We start from the raw sequence: 17,934 nt of genomic DNA, 5'->3' as shown, positions 1-17,934 counted from the left end.
TTCGTACAGGTGCAGTTTTATGCTGCCGCGCTCTCTTCTGGTTCGACGATATCCTGTATATCTCACTTACACTGTCAGTTCTCAAAGACGGCCAGACTCGGTCAGTACACCGGCACAGGCCGAGTCTTGATCTGACGACATTGACTTCACTTGCGGGCTGTATCCGTATATTTGAATGTGATACATGAAAAGAATCAATCGACTACTCCGTATCTTGTACCACATGGCGTGCTCTGCGTGGGGTAGGTAACTCGTGAGAAGCTTAGCTCGTGCGTCGCTATATGCGGACAATGGCATGCCTTGGAATGTTTTGTCTCGAACTATGACGAGGACGGGGTGATTTCACACGCAATTGTCTTGAACCCAAAACCCACGCGACTACCTACCCATCACCAAGAGAACCATTGTTCGGTTGGTTCTGCAGGTCAGAGGGGAAAAGGGTGTGGGCGGAGATGGGCAGCATGACATGGCGGGGTTGAGCAGGGGTTCAACCGTTCAAGGAAGTACAAGGTTTTGAAAGACCCATGATTGCATCTTTGGCAAGTGGGCGTCTACAAAGTACGGCCAGCCTGTCTGCCCTCTACGCCACCGCCGCTGTCGCCGCGTCCACGGCGAACAAGACCGAAACTGGTGAAGCGGGTGGGGGGTTCGTGATGTTATGCCTTTTTTTTGCTGGCAGTTTCACGGGGATCACCTTCTAGTCAGGTCTCGTCTCACATTGTCTTCTTTCTTTTCTTATCTGATTGTGAGTGCTTCCATCGGGCATCGGCGGCGCTTTCTCGCGATTTCTACCCTCGGTCGTGAGGAAGTGAAGGGAAAAGCGCGGTTCGGCGGGCGCTCTCGAGTCAGGTAGACAGATGGGCCTCGGGAAGGGGTCCCTCTCTCTCCATTCCAAACATGGGAAACCCCGTATAAGTCGACAGTTGAGCCGCTGCCAATCTTCTCTCCACTATCAGAAAACCTAACCCTCGCGTTCCCGGGGGGTTTCTTTTTTCTCGTTCTCCTTTTCTAACTTTAGTCCTTGACATCCAAACTAGATATTGCGACACTGGTGACTTGGAATGGCCAACAAAAGTGTAAAATTGTGTCACCAATGATTAGATTGGGCTTTGCCGCGCTATGCTGGCTTTGCAGCTCGCCATTCCATCGCGGCACCTGGACCGTGACCTCCATGTCCATGTCGTGAGTCGTTCAGGGTTGGCATGGGGCAGATGAGCAAACGAGCGGTTAAGACGACGACTCTTGGAGCCTTGCTCTCACTTTGACTTATTCTTCCTGCTGCCTGCCTTGACGAAGGCTGCCCAAGGAACGAACGACAGCAATGCAGTACATGAAGAGAAACCGGCTGGGGCTGGAAGCAAGATTGCAGAAGGGAAAAGGTTCAGAATGCCGTTTCGGGCGATGTGCATAAGACTAGTTGAATCGGGAGCGTGGGGGTCTCGAACTCTAGGCAGTTCTCCGGTACTTTACTACTTTGTAGTTCGCGTAGTAGCCGAGATGCCTGCTTTCTTCTTGCTTTAGCTAGTTGCCAGCGGCTACAGAACCCCAAAGATTCTCTCCTTGGCCCCTGAATCGAGTGCAGGATTATTCGTACCCTGAATGTGAACACGGCATTGCTAGCTTCTGAGTCCATGGACAGACAGGATGGGAGAAACAAGGCACGGAAAACCTGCATTAGACCATGACCTTTGGGGAACGACTGGGGAAGTCGCTTACATCTTGTGTAACTCGTGAGGCAGTCACGTTTGTTTCTCATTTCCCCTTTCAGTTCTAACTTCTCACCCTCTGTCTCTCTGTGCCTCCTCCAAAACGAACCAAGATGGAAATGATGTAAGACGACTAGGTGCCCTGTCTTCCAGGTTGCTTTGTAAGGTAGGCAAGGGATGATGATCACGGATGGATGGATGGATGCATCGGTCACTTCTCCGTACTCTTTACTGCGTACCTCACCTCACCTCACCTCAATTCGGGGTCTGCTGCTACCTCGCTTGTCACCTCTCACATATCAACTCTCACCACCATACGGGAAGCAACGCTGACGGGCGTCTCTCCCACGGATACTGTACCAACACACGCACATGAGTGCCCATTTGTCTGGTCCAGCATAGCAGCGGCTGGCCTCGGCATGCGCATCGACTTGCTGATTCAGAGCCGTGAAGAGAAAGAAATGGCCATCGCGATTCATCATTGTCAACCCCCGCGGGGGTTCTCCGACAACCGCGCTTTTGAGCATCCGTACGCTCAATCGGGACTACGCATCAGGTCACGGAGCAGGTTCTTGATGATGGTCTTTGACAATGACACGTCTGCAGACAGCGGCACTCACGGCAGTTGCGAATTTGATTCTCTCAGCTGAACCCCTCAACCCGCCGTATGCTCAACCAACACCTTGTGCCTACCTATTCGTTCGAATACGCTACTTCAGCTTCACCATAACAATCCTCGGCTTCATCACCCCACCTCATCTCCAACGCCATTGCGTCAGACCAGTAGATTCAGCCGGTTCAGGGTGCGTGCTTGTGTGGCGGCCCGTGAGAAGAGGGAAGGAAAAAGCAATTCTTGGTTTCCTTTCTCCCCCAAGTCCAACATGGACCATGGACCAGACCCTCCGCCGATCGCAACGGTTCCTGAACCTTGTCCGAACCCTTTCCCTTCTGGTCGTGCAACTGGCCCAATTGGCCTCTCTGATTTGCTTCGAAATCGGCGCTCCATGCACATAGTCATCGGGGTTAAACAAAGAAACATGGGTTCCCTCCAGTGGGATTTCACTACTACCTGGTCCAATGCCTGTAGGTACTGCGTCAACCCCCCTTGCTAATAGGAAAGCTGCTTTCTGCTACTGCAAGATGCCGTGGCAGCTACGACGTCCGGGTTGCCCATTATCGACAAGCCGGGCCAAAGAGGAACAACAGGTGTTTGGGAATGGACAGGTCCTTGGGAGGAATACAACCTGTCGGCGAGCGCCCACTGCTCCAATTAGACGGCGCAACTCTCGGTCAACCTGTGAGGGCGCATGCAGAACTCCGCTCCTCTGGGCCAGCAACTCAACTGTCCGCCCGCATCCCACTCTTCCTATTCTCCTGCCGCAACCCGGCGGCTGCATCCAGACCAAACTCGCAAACCCCCCAGCCCAGAGCTGCACCCTGGGATCCGATCCCTTCAGCAACCGCGTCCAAATGTCACCCTACCACTACCAAGTCTGAGAAGTCCCTCAGCTGGCCGCTTCTAAGCGTTCTATTACTGCCGGAGCCGGTCATGGACCCCCAAATCGACGTCCTGGGGAGGTCGGAAACCTGACTCGTCAAAGAAGCGTTGTCGGCGACGTCGCGGCGGCGACAACTCCCGGCGACGGTTGACTTGTGACACCTCCTCGACCTACTAGCGATGCGTCTGGTAGTCTACGGAGTAGATCGGCCCAGCTTGGTGCCCCGAATACTCGGTCGCGGCTTACATGCAGATGGGGAGGTATTGGCAGGTACAACACGTCGGTCATCGTCACCGCGCACACCGATGACAGCATCGCACACCTTTCCGTGAAGACCTTGGATCATCATTCACGAGTTGAATGTCATATGTCCAAGTGATGAGGCGTGGCGGATTGATCATGATCCCATAGAGCAAAAGGCAACAAGTGGTTTACAGGGTTTGTCACTGAGCGGAATACCTTTGCTCTCGCTCAATTGCCCCATTCGGCATTGTCTGCATCGCCGGCGTGGGATGCTCAGTTCTCACGAGAGCACTTGAGAATCTCAAGCTGACAACAACACGAAAGAAGAGGCAAAAGCCCTCAATGAGCCCACTTGACTGGAGACAGGTGATACTCACCGGCTTGCCGCGATCCATCATATGGCCGGAGCTTCGCCGAGGTCTCGACTCTTGACCTTTGGGCAGTGAGTCTTTTTCATTCTTCTGCTCTTCGTTTTCCTCCTGATCCAAGTATCTGGAGAAACGCTACACCAATCATCTTCTTCCCTTTTTTTAGCCTTTGATCTTGCTTCCTCAAGTCTCCGATGGGGTAGGTCCCCCGTTCGTCCGTGCTTCGCCTCCATCCATTTTTTCACTTATCTCTATGGAGTATTGCGGATCAGATCGTACCCGTTCCCAGATCCACAGATAGGGAACTCACCCAGGGCCTAAACGTTTTGGCGTTATCTCAGACTATGACTCTTCCACCCCTCCGGTCCCTCAAATAGCGTCTGCCGACTTATACCTGGCCAACTACGGAGTAGACTCGGTAGCTTCAACGTCGGCGGGGCAAACAGCGGCTAATGAAGAATGTGAAGAAAATTTCAAAGTATCGTTCGATATCGCGTGTACTACAGTACCAGACGGGTCTTTGACGCGGTTCTACTAGGCTGGCCCTCGTCCTTTCTCCTTCATTGTCCACTCATACCAGTACTAGAATCCCAACCCTCGATTGGGGTTGCCCACTTAGTACGCTGTAGCTGACGTAACGTACCCAACTCTTACCTACTTCTAAGTTCCTTCTCATCGTTGTCACTGGTGTCTCATCCTATTGCGAGAAATATGCAAGTCAAATTGAGTTGATAGCTGCTGCTGTTTCCTATTTCAGCTATCATAAGACACTATAAGCCAGCCTCATTGTCAATTTGCCAGTCCTCCCAAGCCCGCAACCCAACGATCGTCCCTAGCCAGTCATGACTCTCCTTGATAAATTCCTTGATAGATATGGGAATGCTCCTCTCTTCAAGAGGTCTACCCATTGTACCAACATGGCTTTAGTTGTTCTCGTCGGCGTTGTTGTTGTTGTTGTTATTGTTGTCAAAGCTGTACTTCACCGGAAGGAAGTCAAGTTCGTTATTGTAGACCACCGTAGCGACATTTTGCTTCCTGCCAGTGAAGTCGATAGTCGCGGTCTTTCCGAGCTGGGCAAAGTCTACAACCCTTCCAGGAACGAATTTCCCGGTCGAGATGTAATAGATCCTCTTGGGCGTGATTTGGTACTTTTGGTTGGGCTCGGCTCGCCAGACGGAAACTGGCAGGACATCGCCCTGGTCCGGAGTCGGGCTCTTCATACCGAGGCCACAGAAGGCGTGCTCTGAAGTTTGTGTTTAGCAACATGCCACATCATGTGATTCTGAATCAACCAGATGTCCAAAAGTGACCTGGAGAGAGAGAGAGAAGGAACTCACCATACTTGGTCAAATCGTAAGCGGCGGTGTCAATTCCGAAAGAACCATCCTTTTCAAGTTCTCCTCTCTTCTTCTTGTCGAAGACGGCACCCCCCTCTTGGATATCCAGCCACTCGAGGGTGCCCTTACCGGTCTTGGTTCCCAGCTTCACCTCGTCCCAGTCCGACGTGCTCACAATCAGATCGGTGCGCAGAGACTCGGGGGTCATGCCGCACACGGCATAGTAGTGCTCCTCGATAGCGAAGTGAGTAGTGCCGTGCTCGGCTGCCGTGCCGGGCGAGCGGCCCCAGACATTGGTCCAGGCCTTGCCGACGGACTCGGAGTACGTTGGCTTCTCGTTGAAGATGAGGAACTGTTGGACCTTGTCGCTCTCGTTCTTCACGATGATCTTGACGTTGGCCATGATGAGAATGGGTTGAAAAAGTGTTGGGGGGGTTTTTTATGGAAGATTGTTGATTAGAAACTCAGAAGATGAACTTGATGGAAGATGGAGGATGCAAATCAGGAATTGAACGAGGTCCAAAGGAGCCTTTAAGTATCTGTTTCCTAGTCGACTGCAGTTTCGTGTGCCCATATACAGAGATTGAAGACATTCTATGGGTGCTTACTATCGATTGCAGGCCTCGATCGCAACTATCTCACGTATATGCAGTTAGAATGCACGCATCGAACAATAGCATCGCTCATCCTACACTAGGCACGCGAGCAAATTCAGCCTTTGACACGATGTGCAGACATGCCCAATAATCACATCTCGCAATGAGACAGAGTAGAGTTGAGTGTGCATACAGCAACACTCTCAGCTAGCCACAATGTGACGGGCACAAATCCAGCCAGGCAGAACTCGAACGTCAAGTATAGGGTCAGGGGGTGGATGGACGCGGGCTAGACAGTCTGAAAACAGTGAGATGAAAGACCTCTCTCAGCTCGACGCATCACTTATGGCTTTCATGAGGTCACTTGCAGCATGACGAACGAGTGCTGAATGACCGTTAAGAAACTTTTAGGAAACAACGGATAGATAGTTGGTGGCTCGAAGCAGACCTTCCAGACTGTGGATGTAGTGCCTTCAAAATCGAGTATGTATATCTGACTCACTGTTGTATCTTCTGCTTCAGGATTGTACAAGAATAAGACCACATCGTGTTGGTACCTCATCCTTAGGCGAACCTGAACCATCAGAACGCGTGAAGCCTCCAAGGATATCCCACCGGACACTAAACTTGTGCATCACGTTGACATCTCCTGATGGCTGAATGTGACAGAACAGGATACAACTCAATACATGGGAACTTGTTGCAGAACCCCGCAATGACTTGGAACAGAAATCCTGAACATCACGTCTTATCTTACATTATAGGAGAGTCTGAATTGCATGGACATAGAGAGTGAGGGTAAGTAGCATGCCGAGATTCGGGTTCCTTAACGAACTCCACCTTTTCGCCTATATCTTTAATAAAACCCACTTTGAGACTAACTAAGATAGTGCAGACGAAGCTGCGAAACCCCAGCCCTGGTTGTGGTCTCTCTAGTGACTCTGGTAACTACCTAACTTCAAGAAGGAGTTTAGGAATCCAGATAGACACGTATCTAGGGACCTGATTGTACATAGCCATGATAGTAGGTTACGCCTTGTCCTAGATATGTTAGTAATCTAGTGTCGTCTCGTCCAAGACAGTTTATAGCCTTCAAGTCGAACCAAGACAATCTTTAGAACACAGTGACCGTTACCATCAAATTTTAGCTAGAGCGTAGCCGGCTAGTCAGCAGATTTATGTGACTGTCTCGCATTTCCCCGCACTACGAGCCGTGCCGAAGTGCATGTAGCATGTAGTGCTGCACCAACCTCTACGGTAGTTGGACGTGATCGAACGGCAACAGTGCGGCTGACTGAGGAAGTCAAGAACACAAGCTTCAACTGGACGGGAACGTTCTAGATCATCACAGTCAACCCAATTATCACCTTCAACGGCACCGATCTGCGGTGCTGAGAATGGATGCTTATTGAAAGTTCCCCCACAGCGTAGTTTGCGTTTTCGGCCGCTACCGTTGTCATCCGTTGCCAAGTACGCCATGGCCCAAGCGAGGTGCGCCTCATTCTTCAGCCCTCATCCATCCTGGCACGCGTGAATGTTCAAAAGAGGCAACCAGGGCTGAAAGGGTCTACAGACGACTAGCAGGTGGGATACCGGGAGCATGAACGTCGGGGCATGGTGACTGATGAGATCATACTCTGTAATTTGTGCTACCCGTAATCGTCGATGCTGCCATCGTCAACTGAAATTTGACAAGACGCTGTCGTCATCCTATTTCCATCCTCTCAAAGTGCCAAATTGCGTTCATAGCATGGCGTTAAGCGTGTGTTCCTCAACCTATACAAGTAGCTTCCTCAAACGTCATATCTTGTATGTTATAAGACCCTAGAATAATGAGGGGATGGAAGTGTCCTGCTGCTCTATGGGAATGAACATTTGCACGGCTGCCCATTGTGAGATCAGGTGCATTTCTTAAGGGGTGGATATTGAGGGCTACTGGTCAGCCACACCGCATGATGTCTCGACAAGGAGCAGACGAACATACCACCTGATGAGGTTGTTCAAAGAGTCAACCTAGTTAGTAGATGGGGTCTAAAAAGGCGTTCTAAGCTTGCCAATATTTCGTAACCGCCGTATGGCCGGAGACTCCCCTGTGTGGTATGTGCCTATCGCCGCATAGCATGACTGCTGATCGAATTTCATCGTCACCTACAAAGTCTCTGAAAACAGTCTGCAAACACCTCGCATATAAACCACTGGAACCAGGCTAGCTAAAGCCTTTCTGGGTTCTCTGAGGCTGGCTGAACCCTTCTAGATCAGACCACATGGAAGCCACAACACACGGCCTAGACGGCTTCGCATTTCTGATGGGATCAATTTGGTGACTCGATACTGATGTCTGACGGGTGCGATCATGATCTCGTCGTCACTTGTCGCTTGTCAGTTGTGACAGCACTATAGCGATCATTATGCGGAGATGTTTTGAACAGCCGGAATAAGAAAGTAGGCAAGAGAATCATCATTTGTTCCATATGTGATGTAGGAGCTGAAAATAACCGCTGGCTCATCAACGCTCTCCGAGAACGGAGACTTGCTGCATCATCTCTTTCCGCCGGCGGACTGGCGTTAAGAAGTGGAAGGTTTGGGTCCAATGCTCAATTGGCAATATTTCCGCACGATAGCAGTGTTTCATAGCTCTGAAGACCATACTCTACTACGTCGTATCACCTTGCGAAAGTTATATAAACCTTCTGGGCTCCTCACAATATTGCTCTCCAGATTCCTCAAGATTGTCACATTACAGTTCACAGCCTTCGCATTTCCTATTATATAGCGACGGCAAGACTTATAACCATGTCATACGATTATTGCGTCTTTATTAAAATTTCTCTGGATCTCAACACGACTATGAGTTAAGCTATACGGACGGAACTACCAAGACTACTAAGACTATCGCAGTCAGCAACGGCGATCAAGGGGATGAGGTTCTTGAACTTGAGGCCACTATGGGTAAGCTCAGAAACATACTACTAGACTTTTACTGGATAACCTGACATATCCTCCAGTTCCCTTCGAAGTCAAGGTACTACCAGGAGGCCCACATATCGATTTTACTCTTGCCGTCAATGGAGCTGGTATGACGGCGAATGTATCACATGAGAAAGACAACACCTTGTCAATCTTGATTGTAAACCCTTAAAACTTGGGTCAGAGCCAGGAGCTAGGTCATGGGCTTGTTGGTCAAACTGTTGTGTTGGAGGATATGAGTCTAGCTACGAGCACCCGTTATTGTCCTAGCGGAGATCGTGGCTGCATGAAGCTTGCGATAGATCCTGAGGGCTGTAGGGAGTTACGTTATGTTAACAACAAGTTGGAATATAGAACGATGACTAGTGCATCTTGCACCACTGTCTGAGCATATGTCGAAGAACTTTCAATGTCCAAAAGCAAGACACACGGCAAGCTCTGATTATTAAAATTACCTCAAATGATGACAGTAATGGTCCTCTGCGCTATTCAGGGGTTCTTAGGTCTGTCTAGGTAATTCGCCATTGGGAAACCCTCACGAGTGATGCCGTACGGACAGAGGGGCTGAGATTGTTGGCCGCGCTTATTGTTCTTTTGCCTATGTGTTTGATAGAGGACTTATCCCTATACACTTTGAAATATCATGACGACCCAACTGGCTGACGTAGGTTCATGCCATACATGAACTCTCGAGGATTTGGCGCGAATAGCGAGGCCTGCGGTTTGTCCGCTTGTTGCAGTAATCGACTCCACGGATACGGCATAAGCAGTATAGCGTATAATTCCTCATCGGCGTCGGCCTGATGCCGAAGTCCTACAGATGTATCTCTGAAGGCCGCTGAACGACGCCCTCGACGTCGTTGCGGCGCTGACGGGGTGTTATTGGTCCGGGGCCGAAGAAGCGACTTGTGTTTTGTTCCTCTTTCCCTGCGGGCTCCTCATGAGGCGATGGTGCGAGGCTCTTGGTGCATGACGGTGCCACATGCCAATGCGTGCTGAGTGAGTCGTTCGGGCTTGGCCGGTTGCTTCTTAGGAGTCTTTGATATGCGTCTCCTCCACAAGGTAATTTGCGCCTTGAGGTGAACATCTCCATGAGTAATGGTCACGGAGAGCATCACAGCCAAACCCGGTTGATGAGAGACCGAATTCTAGGTGAGAAGACAGGCATCACTCTCTCGGTTTCCCTTCCTCATTTCTTGATACCCACAACCACCATATTCCTCGGGCTCTCGGCATAATCAAACACCGTCTCGACCCAGCAGTCTCGGACGAGGTCGTCGTGCTCCTTCAAAAACAGCCAGCGGTCCGTGACGATGAGCGACTCGACGACAGTGGCGCTAAAGGCCATGAGACTCCACACTGCCGCGACTTCCTTCTTACGGGAGGCATACTCTCGTTCGTACACTTCAATCTCCTCGTCCGTCATATTCGCCATCTTGTCCCGGATCACGTCGCTATACTGGCTGTACTCGCGATTCGTCGTCAGCTTGGCTACGGCGCCGCGGACGTAGTCCTTGAGGGACTTGTAGCACGCTTTCCGGAGGGAGCCGATGATGACGGGGTTCGTGGAGGTGTTGAAGGGGGACTCCCTCTCCTCTTCCGTCTGGTCTGACGGTTCCTTGCCCTCCGTGTCAGCGGCAGCAGCAGCAGCATCGCGGTGGTAGACCTTTGAAATGACGCCGCGGTCGAGGAAAATCTTTTGCAGCACCGCGCGGAACAGGTGCCGCGTGAAGAAATCGTCGCTCTCGGGTTGCGTCCAATTCTGAGGCGCCTGGCACGCCATCATCCTCGCCGTGATGTTCATCCGCACACCGTGTCCCTTGTACCCGGAAAGCGTCTCGCTCAGAGGGAAACCCTCTGGATCCCGCCGCGCCGACTCGCGCACGACGCGGCCGTTGAGCGCCTGCAGGCTGGGGCGGGCATACCCGGCCAGCTTGTAGGTCGGCGGGCCGAGCTTCTCCGTCAGCAGGTTGTAGCAGCAGCCGACGATGGCGACGGAGTGGATGGCCGGGTTCATGACGAGCGAGCGGATGCCGTAGTGGGAGAGGTTTCCGCACGAGTGGATCGAGACGGCCATCATTTTGAGGTCCTGGGATGATTCCTCCGGAAGGACCTCCTTTTCGATGCGCCCGATGACTTCGGTCAGGTCGCCGCTTTCGAGCCTGCCGACTACGTATGAGACGGAGCCCTTTCCAAGCGCGCGGTTGTACCGCGGCTCGAGTTCCTTGATGGGTCTGAAATCAAAGTCCTCTGCTGCCGCTGCGGCGTCGGGCGAGGCTTTCGCGGGTGCCTTCTTAACAACGTCGGTGCCGAGCCTGTCAGCCTGCATCTGCAGCCACAGCTTCTTGTTGCGCATGACGACCTCCTTGCTTGCCAGTCCGGAGAGCACGTCGAGTCCCTTTGCGCCGTCAATGTTGTGCTCGCGGCCCTCGACGGCGACGACGTGGCGGTTGTAAGGGGGCAGCGCAAGGGTGCGGCCGAGGTAGTTTTGGCCGCTACCGAAATCCACGAAATGCGTCGTCTCTTTTCCCCAGCGTGAGGCGATTGAGCCGGCGAGAGAATCGACGTAGCGCGCGAAATGGGCCACCTCATGGACCTTCTTGGGCTTCATACCGACGGCGACGGAGCGGGAGAGCTTTGGCGGGGGTTTACTTTCAGACGTGGTGGGCGAGAAGGTCCGGCGGAGGGAGAGCTTGCGGATGCTGCGGATATAATTTAGGAAACTCTCTGGCGGAGGCACTGGCATGGAGTCTAATGGCAAGTTATCGAGGTCGTCTCGCATGAGGAGGTCCACGAGGGCATCGGTGCCGTAGAAGAGGAGGAAAGGCTGCCATTCCTGGGGCAGGATCTGGGAGAAGAGGCCCCGTTCGTTTGTGAAGAAGTCGAGGACGTGGACGCCGCCGCAGAGGATTTGGAAGATATCTGTGGTTGTGGCAAAGTTGAGGAGCTCCTCGACGTAGGCTTCAGGCGAAGGGAACTCGTCTGAACAGGGGAGGGGCTTTTCTGGTATCATCTTTTTTCTGTATTCGAGGCGCTTTTAATAATGCGTGTCCTGTGTGCGCAGGTGACTCTTCCCTCGGTTCAATGATTTATAGATATTCGATATCAAAGAGCGTGAGAAAGCTTCAATGAGTTGCTCAGTGAAAGATGGTGAGAGCTTCGTATGAGAGTGAGCATGTGGAGTTGTAAATAGCGATTGTGAAAATCACACTTACATAAAATTGGTCAATGGAGGGGAATTTTTCTCGGTGAATGAGGGGCACACCGAGGGGTTGAGCAAGGGTCTTCGGTGACGTCTGATGTCTCGGTGAGGAATGTTAGATTGTGCCGAAGAATCTCCGGAAGTACCTTCCACTTCCCCCGAAGCATCGACCACCGGGCAGTGACCTCCAAAAGTGGACACCTAAGGAAGACGGATGACGGGAGGTAGCCGTGTCCGTAAAGGTAGCTCGCACCCACCCGACCCGGCCGGCCGCCAGACCCGCAAACGTCATCCCAGGCCGCGTTTACCTAACAGGGTAAATTGACTACAGATCGCCAATTCCGCTCTCGACATCAGCCAATCCCTTCTTCAGTACCTTGCCTTAGGACCACGCTGCAACCTTGACTAGAAACCACCTCCTTCTAAAAGAGAGCCTAAGCCGCAAGCCAATGCGTCCACGGATGCGCCTTTCCAACCCATCGCCAGGATGATGTCCTCAGCCAACGAAGAGGATCCCTTCCTCCAAGTCCAACAGTACGCATCGCATCCCCCTCGCCTCCCACCACCTAGCACCATCCTTCTCTCCTCTAGCTATCGTCTTTGAAACAAAATACTGACCAAGAACGCACAAACAGAGACGTCCTCGCCCAACTAGACTCAACCAGACCCCTATTCACATCCTACCTCCGCATCCGCTCCCTCTCAACCTCTCCAACCTCCCCCGAACTTGCCTCCGCCCGCGCCGACCTCGAATCTGCCCTTGCTTCCCTAGCCGAAGACCTCGCCGACCTCGTCGAGTCCGTCAAAGCCGTCGAATCCGACCCCACAGCCTTCGGCCTCTCCGGCCCAGAAATCACGCGGCGCAAGAGGCTCGTGCAAGATGTCGGCGGCGAAGTAGAAGACATGCGCGAGGAGCTCGCCAAAAAGCTCGGAGCAGCAGGAGCAGGAGGCAAGGGCAAATCCTCAGCAGCAAATTCAGACCTCCCCGACCCAAGCTCCTTCGCCATAGGCGACGGCCACCATGGAGACCATGAGGACGGCGACGACGACTACGCGGCCGAGTTCGAGCAGCAGCAGCAGCTCGAGATGATGCGCGAGCAGGACGGCCACCTGGACGGCGTGTTTCGCACCGTAGGCAACCTGCGGCGGCAGGCCGACGACATGGGCCGCGAGCTCGAGGAGCAGAGGGAGATGCTCGAGGTCGTGGACGGCGTCGCTGACCGCGTGGGCGGGCGGCTGCAGACGGGCGTGGCGAAGCTGCAGTACGTGATGCGGCACAACGAGGATCGGCTGAGTAGCTGCTGCATCGCCGTGCTCATTTTTGTGCTGATCTTGTTGCTTATTTTGTTATTGATTTTGTAAAAAAGAAAAGAGAGGGGTTTCTTCGGCTTGCTGCCCGGCGAGACCGAAGTAATGATGGAGGCTAGAGGTATTTGGGGATCACTAGAAGACGACAAAAAGGGAAGAGTGATGGCGAAATGTCGTTTTTCTTTGAAATGGGGGTTTGGGAGTTCATGGAGCGGGTTTGGAATTCTTGTCAATGAAGTTTTTGTCTTTTACTACTTTGAAAGCCTTCATCTGGGGGCTATGGTAGATCTCAGTCATCCAACTAACGATACGCAATGTCTAGGGTACGTGTCTTTGTATCCTCCCCCCGCCAGACCGTCCCATGTTGCTTCAATGGATGAACTAAACCAAAGCCCGGATCCCGTGCTCATCGCAAGTCATGGTGAAGTCTTGCTGTTTTGGTTCTTTTTGGTGTATAAGCACCCCCATGCCAGGATGTCCAGAAACGCCAGAGTATGTGTAACCCTTGAAAGCCCTTCCCCCAATGTCGGCAACCCATGCCTTTCATGTATGTGTACAAACGGTACTTCGTCTATCTTGGCTTTGCTTCCTCCGCCCCACTATTTATGCCACATCTAACCCAGAGTCTCGTCTCAAGACGTCGCCCAGGACCTGCAACGCCTGCGCGGCCGTGGCCCCTGGAGGGGCTCTCTTAGGAAACTCCACCAACGCCATCCTGAGAGCCGCGACGGCGGCATTGCCATAAAAGTTAATGAAGCGCTGCTCGTGACCGTCAATCATGGACTTGAGCACCACGTACTGCGTGTTGGAGACGAGCTGCGGCGGGGAGTTGACAATCTGCGCCATGGCCTTCCAGTAGTTTGTCGGCGGGTAGGGATTCGTCTTGGACGCCTTGCTGAAGTCCCGGAGCGCAATGGCCGCGAAGCCGGCACCGAGGCCCGTCATCCTGTCGTTGTGCGCCTGCTCGGGCACCCAGTTGCCGTTCTCCTTCTTCCAGCCAATGGCCCTGCGGCCGCCCTCCGTCTTGTCGCTGCCTCTAGAGCCGAAGAGGACGGGACAGGCCACGCGGAACTTGGCGATGAGGATGTCGATCATGGAGCCGCCACGCCAGTGGTAGTCCTTGTTGGAGAATATTTGCGCCGTCACGATGCCGACCGGCTCGGCCGACTTTGGATTCGCACCGCCTTCGTTGGAGAATTGCTGGATGATTGCCTTTGAGAGGATATTGAGGAGGTATATGAACAGGGCCGGTAGCTGTGGGCCGTTGTTAACAGCGCCGTCGGCTGGCTCCCTGCTTTGCTGCACGTATATGCTTGCGTCGATTAGAGGTGACGGGACTTGGCCGCCGAGAGATTCGCGCAGTGCGGTATTGATAGTGGCAAGCTGAGATATCGTTAGCATTTACGTTGCGATACCAGCAGGACCAGACCTACAGGTTGCGCGTTTGCCCCCTTCCCAGCAGTCAACTGCCCAATGGACTTCCTGATTTGCCTCCGCATGTCTCCCAGCTTGCCCTTCAATGGGTTCCCAGGCTGTTTCGACAGGGCTTCGACGTCCTTTCGCAGCTTCTTGAGAGCTTGGTGTATCTGGGTATACCTGTCAACGGTCGGTTGAGCTGGCACTGGTGCAGGCGCCACAGGCTGAACAGCGGGCTTCGGGGCTGGAGGTGCTGCGGGCTTCGTGAGGAACCCATTGGGTTGGATTGACGGCGTAGCGGCGACCTGTGCGGGTGTTGATGAAGGTGCTGCGGGAGGTGCCTTCGCGGCTGGAAGAGCTGATGTCGGAGCGCTTGTCAAGGGAGCTGGCTTTGGTGCGGCCGGTGGTGCAGCAGCGAGCTCGGATTTGGCCGCCGTTGTGCCATTGACCTGAGGTTCTTGTGACTTCTTCGGCTCCGGCTTGGGCGGTGCAGGTTCGGGTTCGGGAGGGAGTTGAGGAATCTGCTTTGCCTTGAGCTCTCTCAGCCTCTCTTGCTCGGCGCGCACTGCTGCTTCTGCCTTGAGACGATCTTCTTCCTCTTTTTGTAGCTGTGCTATCCTCCGCTGCTCAGCTTCCAGTCTTTGCTTCTCCTCCTGCAATTGGTGGACCTCATAGACCCTCAAAGCGGCGAGGCGAACACGCTCGTGCTCGAGCTGGGCGGCGGCGAGGGCATCACGGTGGCTCAGCTCCGAGTTACGATTCTCGGAGAGGAAGTCTGCTGTGAAGCCTCGTTCGGGGCTCGACTTGATGTTGTTATTGTGCTGGCTTCTCCGCGAAGGAGAAGAGTGCGCCATGGTTGGTCGCCCAGTTGGCTACCAATGGCCTCGATGGTGTGGTCGTAGGTGGGAGTTGAGACCGGCCCCTACGGCATCGGGCGGTGGGGTCAGGCGCGGGATGCAAAATTGCACCGACAACCGAGAGAAACAAAATCAACAAAACCAAGGACCAAACACACCAACAAGCGGCGGATCAGAAAGAGTGACGTCCGCGGGTGGGTGGTTGGATGGGGAAGGCAAGGCAAGGCAAGGCTCGGGCGATCTCTAAGAGAGTCCAGACGAGGCTGTGCTTCTTGAGCTCTTCAGGGCCGTTTGGGTCGAGTGGTGTCGTCAAGCGGACAAGGTATTGGTTGACGGTGGGTAGAAAACCGACTGTCGAGTTCAGGTTGGGTGCGGCGTTGGTGTGGAGCAACGAAAAATAATACGATGTATCAGGCGCGCTTTGATGCAGGATAATGCTACCGTTCGCGGCGGCCTGGGGCTCTTTGAGGTGAATTGGGGGGGTGGAGGGGCCTGTTGCTGAGCTGTGGGAAAAGTCGACGACCCTTGCTGCACTGTCACCCTGGACCCGTGTTGCCGCTTGCAGCTCTACCCTTTTTGCACCATGGGGTGGGAGAGCAGACGAGCAGACCAAAGTGATGTAGCAGAGCAGAGCAGAGCAGAGCAGAGCAGCCAAAAAAAGGAGCAACCGGCCAGACCTCAGAAAACAGAAGAAGAGACGTCGCCATGGTCGCAACCTAGGTGGGATCATTGGGGAGCTTGATGGACGAATGATGGCTCTAGATTCTGGCAGAATGCAGCATAGCGTCTCCGCTGGTTGGTCGGACCGCAAGTGGAGTCTTAGCCCAAACACGGGCAGTCGGATTTGCTGCCGGGCGGTCAAGAACTGAGTACAAAGTCACGAACTTCCTAAGGTATGCACCGTTATCCGTACAAAAAGTACATTCATACCTTACTCGAGGAGTCTACTGTGTAGGTGAACAAAAGTAAATATTCGTGCCATCCATGCCGTTGAGATTCTGCCACTGGAGGAGTCGGGCCCGGCCCAAGTTTCCAACTGGGGAGTCGGCCCAAGTTTGGATCTGGCCCGTCTCGCCTTGACTTTCCCTCTCGGTTTTGCTGGCCTGATGAATGCAAACCGGCAACAGCAAACACGACCGTAGACTGGACGGAGCGTCTGAGAGCTGGGCGTGACGGGGAAGAGAATCTTCAACCTAGTATTCGCACCGATGCCTGCTCAGATAGAGTGTGTGATGCCATTGAGGAGAAATCTTGTCAGGGAGGTACGTAGTGAACTCCACCGTTGCACCGGGGGGAACATGTCAATCACAGCTCCGGATGAATGATGACTGCCATTGCCCGGAGCTTCCTGGTGCTCACGGCTGGGGCACCAGAGCAGAGCAACGCAACGCAACGCAACGCAACGCAACGCAGCGACAGGAGAGCTTGCTGCAGCCTGCAAGCCTCGCTCAGGTATCCGTACGGCGTAGGGGTTCTGTTGATGTGGTGTACAACGATGCGGTATCCATCCGGAAACACTGGCGTATTCCTGTTCCCCCCCTTGACATGAGCCCTGCATTTGGCTTGCCCGCCGCGCAGCACCCTCGTACCTAGACGCCAATGTACCTAGTAAGTAGCCGCCGCTCGCCGGCCGCTGACCATCCATCCTGTTGCCCCGAGGTACGAAGCCAAGTTTCCTGACTTGCTGGCCCTAGGTATCTCCTTTGTGTTAGCAGCTGTATCCGTACATAACGTAGGTAAGAACGTAAGGTAGTCATACTGTTGACTGTGTCAGTAGTCAGTGCGAGTGTACGAGACGAAAAGGCCGCAGGAGACGGAACTTGGCGGACGTCCCAGTCCCAGTTCCCGCCCTCAAGAGACTCGAGACTGCCCTAGGTAAGAGTCAACCCCCTCGGCTCGCTCCTCGTCCACCTACGTAAGGTGTCTGGGACGACGGCTCTGGTGCGGGTGAGATGGGCGACAGGTCAAAGTCAGGGTGGTGCACTACGGCAAGGTACCGATCAACAAAGTATCCGAGCGGCTAACCTGTTACCTGTCCTCGAACCCGGAAGCCCTGACCTGGTTCTGGTTCTGGCTCTGGCTCTGTCTCTGTCTCTGGGCCTGGCGTGCGGCGTAGGTGCGGCGTGGGCTCTCCCCACTCGCGCCGAGACCTGACTGACTGGAGACGTCTGACTGAGTCTTGTTAGGTACTCTTGTACGGAATATCCGCCACAAGGTACCTTACGAAGCACTCGACCCCCAAGTCAGGCTCATTCGGGGGCACGGGGGACAGGTACTTCCTTGCTTACCTATCCGCCCCTAGAGTGCTATGTTTGGGGATAAGCCGTCGGCCATGTACCTCTAGCTTGGGGTAAGGTACCTACGGATACCTGGTCTGGATTTTGTCGTCACCTCGACTTTTGGGGCATTTCCAAGATGGGCTGGTTGGGATAGCT

At 53.6% G+C, this 17,934-nt stretch overlaps 4 protein-coding genes across 4 annotated transcripts; 1 reads left to right on the top strand and 3 right to left on the bottom strand.

The window, feature by feature from the left end:
- Positions 1–4,739: 4,739 nt before the first annotated feature.
- N0V96_003586 (uncharacterized protein) lies at positions 4,740–5,556 on the bottom strand (the record flags this gene model as incomplete). Its single annotated transcript, XM_053196040.2, has 2 exons — positions 4,740–5,059; positions 5,154–5,556. 2 exons carry the CDS (start codon positions 5,554–5,556, stop codon positions 4,740–4,742), a joined length of 723 nt encoding a protein of 240 aa, XP_053046464.2.
- A 4,349-nt stretch (positions 5,557–9,905) lies between these two features.
- N0V96_003585 (uncharacterized protein) lies at positions 9,906–11,729 on the bottom strand (the record flags this gene model as incomplete). Its single annotated transcript, XM_053196041.2, has 1 exon — positions 9,906–11,729. One exon carries the CDS (start codon positions 11,727–11,729, stop codon positions 9,906–9,908), a length of 1,824 nt encoding a protein of 607 aa, XP_053046465.2.
- A 676-nt stretch (positions 11,730–12,405) lies between these two features.
- Positions 12,406–13,280, top strand: N0V96_003584 (uncharacterized protein; the record flags this gene model as incomplete). The annotated part of the gene is made up of 2 exons (XM_053196042.1): positions 12,406–12,452; positions 12,554–13,280. 2 exons carry the CDS (start codon positions 12,406–12,408, stop codon positions 13,278–13,280), a joined length of 774 nt encoding a protein of 257 aa, XP_053046466.1.
- Positions 13,281–13,829: 549 nt separating this feature from the next.
- N0V96_003583 (uncharacterized protein) lies at positions 13,830–15,496 on the bottom strand (the record flags this gene model as incomplete). Its single annotated transcript, XM_053196043.2, has 2 exons — positions 13,830–14,609; positions 14,660–15,496. The coding sequence occupies 2 exons, from the start codon at positions 15,494–15,496 to the stop codon at positions 13,830–13,832; spliced, it is 1,617 nt and encodes a 538-aa protein (XP_053046467.2).
- Between the last annotated feature and the right edge of the window lie 2,438 nt (positions 15,497–17,934).

This window comes from Colletotrichum fioriniae (genome assembly GCF_027942845.1).
Source record: "Colletotrichum fioriniae strain IMI 355084 chromosome Unknown scaffold_3, whole genome shotgun sequence".
NCBI classification, from domain to species: domain Eukaryota; kingdom Fungi; phylum Ascomycota; class Sordariomycetes; order Glomerellales; family Glomerellaceae; genus Colletotrichum; species Colletotrichum fioriniae.
This window is presented reverse-complemented; position numbering and strand designations above follow the sequence as displayed.